This window comes from Arachis duranensis, chromosome 6, assembly GCF_000817695.3.
Source record: "Arachis duranensis cultivar V14167 chromosome 6, aradu.V14167.gnm2.J7QH, whole genome shotgun sequence".
NCBI classification, from domain to species: domain Eukaryota; kingdom Viridiplantae; phylum Streptophyta; class Magnoliopsida; order Fabales; family Fabaceae; genus Arachis; species Arachis duranensis.
The window spans coordinates 104,341,009-104,346,919 of NC_029777.3; the positions used below are offsets into that span (position 1 = coordinate 104,341,009).

At 30.6% G+C, this 5,911-nt stretch overlaps 1 protein-coding gene across 1 annotated transcript; it reads left to right on the forward strand.

Annotated features, from left to right (window-relative positions):
- Positions 1-444: 444 nt before the first annotated feature.
- LOC107495258 (wall-associated receptor kinase 5-like) lies at positions 445-3,186 on the forward strand. The gene is made up of 2 exons (XM_052263137.1): positions 445-992; positions 2,196-3,186. The coding sequence occupies exons 1-2, from the start codon at positions 445-447 to the stop codon at positions 3,184-3,186; spliced, it is 1,539 nt and encodes a 512-aa protein (XP_052119097.1).
- Positions 3,187-5,911: the final 2,725 nt, after the last annotated feature.

A 5,911-nucleotide genomic window follows, 5' to 3' on the forward strand; every position in this document is an offset into this window, starting at 1 on the left:
ATAACTTTATAATAAAAAATTAATTAATATGTGTTTTTTAGAAAGTATAAGAACAAATTTTTAATTAGTCAATATTAATGGATTTTTTTATTTTAAAATTTTTTATTTTTTAGAGGTTTTAAAATTTAGAGTCTCGGGTTAAAGATTAATGATTTAGAATTTAGAATATAAAATTAAAAAAATAATTTTGTCAAAAAATTGGCTCTTAAGATTTTTTTTTTCAATTATTATACATCAGGGTGCATTTTCCTTAGCAACTTGGTCTGATAAGTTGAACACTTCAACACCCTTTGTTGCTATCTATAAAAGAATGAACTCACGAGCCATTTTCTATTCACAATTCACACTTGAAATTCCTAATACTTTTGTTTATGTTGAGAGAGTTGAAGCTTGATCTTGTGAGGCATAGAGGATCATATTGGTGTTAATATAGTTGTGGGGGGAATGGGAGTGAAGGGCATGTTATTTGTTATTGTTGCCTTGGTCCTTGTAGAAGTAGAAGTAGAAGTAGTAGCTATAGATGATATTGACAGTACTCAAATAGCTCTTCATGGGTGCCAAAGGAATTGTGGAGATGTTCAAATTCCGTATCCATTTGGCATAGGAAAAACCGAAAACGGTACTACCTGTTTCTTAGACAAACCATTTAATCTTACTTGCAACAGTAGTAGTTCCAGTTTAACATCGGGCAATGTCCAAGTTATAAACATCAACATCTCCCAAGGTCAATCAGATATGTTGATTTTTGTCTCCAAATATTGTTATAATAGTAGCTATGGTAACAACGCTGTAAGTAGCCAACCCAGCGGGCTCATAAGTAGTTCTTCTTTCACCATTTCGAGCAAAGACAACAAGTTCATAAGTGTTGGCTGCGATACTTACGGCTATCTTAATAGCTTCTACAACAACAATGCAGGTTATTCAACAGGGTGCTTAACAAGATGTTATGGCAACACTAAGGAAATCAAGGATGGAGATTGTTCCGGTATTGGGTGCTGTGAGGTGGATATTCCTCCCAAGATGAGATCGGTCTCAACTCAAGCAGGTACCTTTTTCAATTTCCAGGATTCTCTGGTCTTCAACAACTGTAGCTATTCCTTTGTTGTCAAGAATGGCAACTACACGTTTAAGAAGGCCCACTTAGGGAAACTATTACATGAGACGTTCCCTGTGGTGTTCAATTGGAGTGTTGGAAACGAGACATGTAAAGAATCTCAAAACAGAGGTACCAACATTTGCAAGGGAAATAGTATTTGTATGGATGCAGAAAGTGGATATGGTTACCGGTGTCAATGCCAGAAAGGTTTTGAAGGAAATCCATACCTTCATAATTGCACAGGTAATTAACTAATTCTATTAAGCATTCATCTGTATATTTATGTATAGTTAGTTATCTTTTGTATGACATCTTCAATTTGTTTTCTCTTGCAGATATTGATGAATGTGAGACGGGACAACATTCATGTGCAAGTAAACATAATTGTCGCAATGAAATTGGATTCCACGGATGCTTTTGTCCTAACGGACAATCAGGAAATGGATCAACAATAGAAGGGTGCCACAAGAAAAATTTGCTTCCACAAATTGTGATTGGTAAGCAATTTAACCACATTTAGATTTATTGTGCCTACTAGAGATATTAATATAACACAAACAGCAGAATATATTTTTTTAGTCATTAGTTTTTTAGTTTAATAATTCAACAATACACTTTTAATTCACACTTTTAAACATTGCTAATTGACCAAAAATAATAAATTTCATGGGTCCTCTAACATTTTTCTCTTGTATATACATCCAATTTTAGTTACTAATTAGTAAGATTGCAGGGTCAATTAATATTTTAATATAGTGGATCAATACTCTTTTATTGTACATGTAAAATCATTATAAGATAAAATAAGATAGTTAAAATTTCTATTTTTAAAAGAAAAAATACTGAACAATATTATCCAACATGCAGGTGCAAGTGCAGGATTCATAGCTATTTTTGTGGGAACTTCTTTGCTATACTTAACACACCAAAAGAGAAAATTCATCAAACTTAAAGAGAAGTTTTTTAAGCAAAATGGTGGTCTTCTTTTGCTACAACAACTCTCTTCAAGAGAAGAATCCTCCCATACTATTCAAATTTTCACCGCCAAAGAATTGAAGAAGGCCACCAACAACTATGATGAGAACTTAATCATTGGCAGGGGAGGTTTCGGCACAGTTTTCAAAGGAGTTCTAGAGAATAACACAATTGTTGCTATCAAGAAGTCCAGAATAGTTGATGCTGACCAAGTTGATCAATTCATCCACGAGGTTATCGTTTTGTCCCAAGTTAACCACAGAAATGTGGTGAAGCTTTTGGGTTGTTGTTTAGAAACAGAAGTCCCTCTTCTTGTCTATGAGTTTGTAAGGAATGGCACACTTTTCGATTTCATCCATAATGAAAACAAGAGAAATCATTTCAATTGGGAAAATCGTCTCAGAATTGCAACAGAGACAGTCGGAGCTTTATCATATCTTCATTCATCTGCTTCCATTCCAATTGTCCACAGAGATGTTAAGAGTACTAACATTCTCTTAGACGAAGATTACACTGCCAAAGTCTCTGACTTTGGAGCTTCAAAATTTGTTCCATTGAATCAAAATACATTAGCTACAGTGGTGCAAGGAACTTTTGGTTACTTGGATCCAGAATACATGCAAACTTGCCAACTAACTGAAAAAAGTGATGTGTATAGCTTTGGTGTTGTGCTCGCTGAGCTTCTTACGGGAAAGAAACCTCTTATGTTTGAGAAGTCGGAAGAGAAAACAAATCTTGCTATGTACTTGACATCTTGCCTGGAAGAGGATCGCTTGTTTGAAGCTCTTCAAGTTGGAATCTTGAACGAAGAAAATAAACAAGAGATTGTGGAAGTTGCTATTGTTGCAGCAAAGTGTTTGAGACTTAAAGGCGAAGAAAGGCCAAGCATGAAGGAAGTGGCAATGGAATTAGAGGGAATAAGGTTAATGTCAAAGTCCCACTGGGTTAATAATGCAGACAAGAATTTTGAAGAGATCCAGCACTTGCTTCCAGTGTCATCATCGTCAGAAAAATATGAGCATGGTGATAGCAGCAGTGGCAGTCATCAAAATACCAAATATGATAGTATCATCAGGGATCAAGAAGTGCTAATTGCCTTGCCAAGTGGAAGGTGATAATGCTAGCTTACCAGTTATCACACACATACTAAATAATATTGTGGTAGGTGAAGATGACACTGAAAATTTTTTACGGTGTTTGTTTTATCTGTGATTGTGTTGACTTTTTTTCTCATAGAATTGTGTTTTTGTCTTTTAGACTGTTATAATGGGCTCTCTTTTTTAAATAAAATAAAAATAGGTAAAATTTAGGGTGATTATCATTATGATAATTACAGAAATTATATAATTTTAATAACACTTAAAAAGTATTACTAAAATTTAGATTATCTTTTTATTTTTATTTTTTAAATTAAAAAATATTACTGTACTTTTAATAATTTTTTTAACATTATTAAAATTATATAATCTTCTTAACTATCATCATAATAATAACCACAAAAACATATACCATATCTTCCTGAAAGCAACTTCAGACCAAAACGAGTGGGCTTGTTGTCGAATGTGACTATCATGGCCATCTCCAGATCAATTATTACAACTCGGGAGTTGTTGACTTGACTTGCCTAGGCTTTAAAGATTTTTTTTTTTGTTCAGTGAATTGAACAACCTCAATTTTAGATACCTCAATAGATAGGATAACTTATCCACACACTCTTCACACATTTATCATATTTTTTTCTCAAATGTATCCTCTAGAGTTTGAACTCTAAATCTCTAGATTTTAATGATAGAGAAGGGAAAAACGTCATCTGAACTAAGGTTCTTCGGCGACTTTAAAGTTTAAACTATAGTCGCGCCATATGGGTAATCATGGATTGGGACCGGGTCGGATTTGGCCTCGGTCCTAAAAAATAACCGGATAAAAATTAAATTTAATAAATATTATGTTATATTTATATAAAAATAAATTATTTTAAAATAAAAATAGTATTGTATGACATAAAAAATAATAATTAAAATATAAAAATATAATATAATATTATTAATTTTATTTTAAAATATATATTTTTATTATAAAAAATAATTTTGAGAAAAGTCGATAATATAAAATATAATTCGAACTCAATTTAAAAATAACACAGAATAGAAATTGAAAATTCAAATCCGATAAAATATGCTTTGGGTCTTGAATACCCTGCTTTGCTATCAACAAAATATAGATACGTAACTATTCTTGTTCTCTCTGGAGAAACCAGAAATTTTATAAAAAAAGGTAAACAAATTAAATACAAATAAAAAATATGCAAAAATGACTTCGAAGCAGCTAGAATCTAAAATATAATTCATTTTTTTTAACCCAAAACCCTATATGAACTCCGACCCGAAACCCTAACTAGTTCCTTTTTCACTTCAACGCCACTGTTGCAGGAAGATGCTCCCATTGTTGTTATTATCTTCCCTTGTTGCAACGAACAGATTACAAGCTCCTTCTTCCATTTGATTACTGATTTTGGATTAAGTATAAGTGCAATTAAAACAAATTCGAATTCAGAAATAGGAGGAAAAACACACAATACCGCAGCCATATTTAGGCCCGAATCGAATTCAGGCTGGTCTGTACTTTGAATACTTCTAACTATATTAATAGTTCCATCTCTATTTCTTTTCTATTGCATGTCAATAAATGTTGTAAGTTTGAAAAAAAAAACAACTAATAATAAATGTGGTTGGACTAATATTTTTACTATATCTACAATAAGTCAATAATCCATGTTAAATCATATAATATAATATATATTGAATTAAAAAAATAAGTATACTAATAAGTATATTTAAAAATTAGTCATCATTAATAGTCGTATATAAAAATATATTTTTGACATCTCATTATTTTTTATTATATTATTATAAATAAGTTTGATTATTTGTTTTACTATATTAAATTTGATTACTATTTAATAGCTAATTATTTAGTTGAAAGAATACGTGAATCAATTAATATATAAATAATTAAATATATAATAGTGACTGACTTAATTTAGTGCGTGACTGACTTTTACAGTACATATAGCATTTTTAAAAGAAAAATAAGGTACACACTATTTAATACACATACCTGTTAACATATAAAATCTTTTAGAAATATGGGGGACCATGAAGAGTGCAACATAACTTCTATTATTTTTATTCATGTATGTTTCCAAATGGAGAAGAGAAATCTTTTTTCTTGACTTAGCTTAAGAATTACTTTTCTTTAAAAAAAATAAATGAAAATATATGTTTTATCATAATAAGGAGAAAATTTGGAGGGAAAAATATTTAACTTAGGCAAAAAAATTGAAATTATTTAATCTTTCATACACTGTCAATGTAAAAAAAAAAAAACTTTATACAAATAACTAATTATATATTATTACAATAGTAAAAATAATTAATTTTAAAATCTATTATTTTAAAATTATTTAAATACGTAAATATAATTACATGATTGTGTAAAAACAGACAAACAATGCATTTTATTGTTATTAATTTATTATAGTATAGGGATTAAATGCATGGATAGTAAATTTCTTGAATTAGTAACTAGGATTTTCAATCATTATACAGTGTGAAAGTGATATGTTTTACTGGGAAGGCTAGTAGCCGGTGGGAATTAAGCATAGATCATTTTGTCTTTTCACTACATGTCCAAATCCTCATTCCTCATTCCATATGGCAACTTCCAATTGAAATGATAAATCAAATTTACAAGTGACAATTGAATGTAAGGCATGGCAAATGCAATTGCTGGACACATTCTTCTTCCAGCACCAAATGCAATGTATTCAAAGAATCAAAG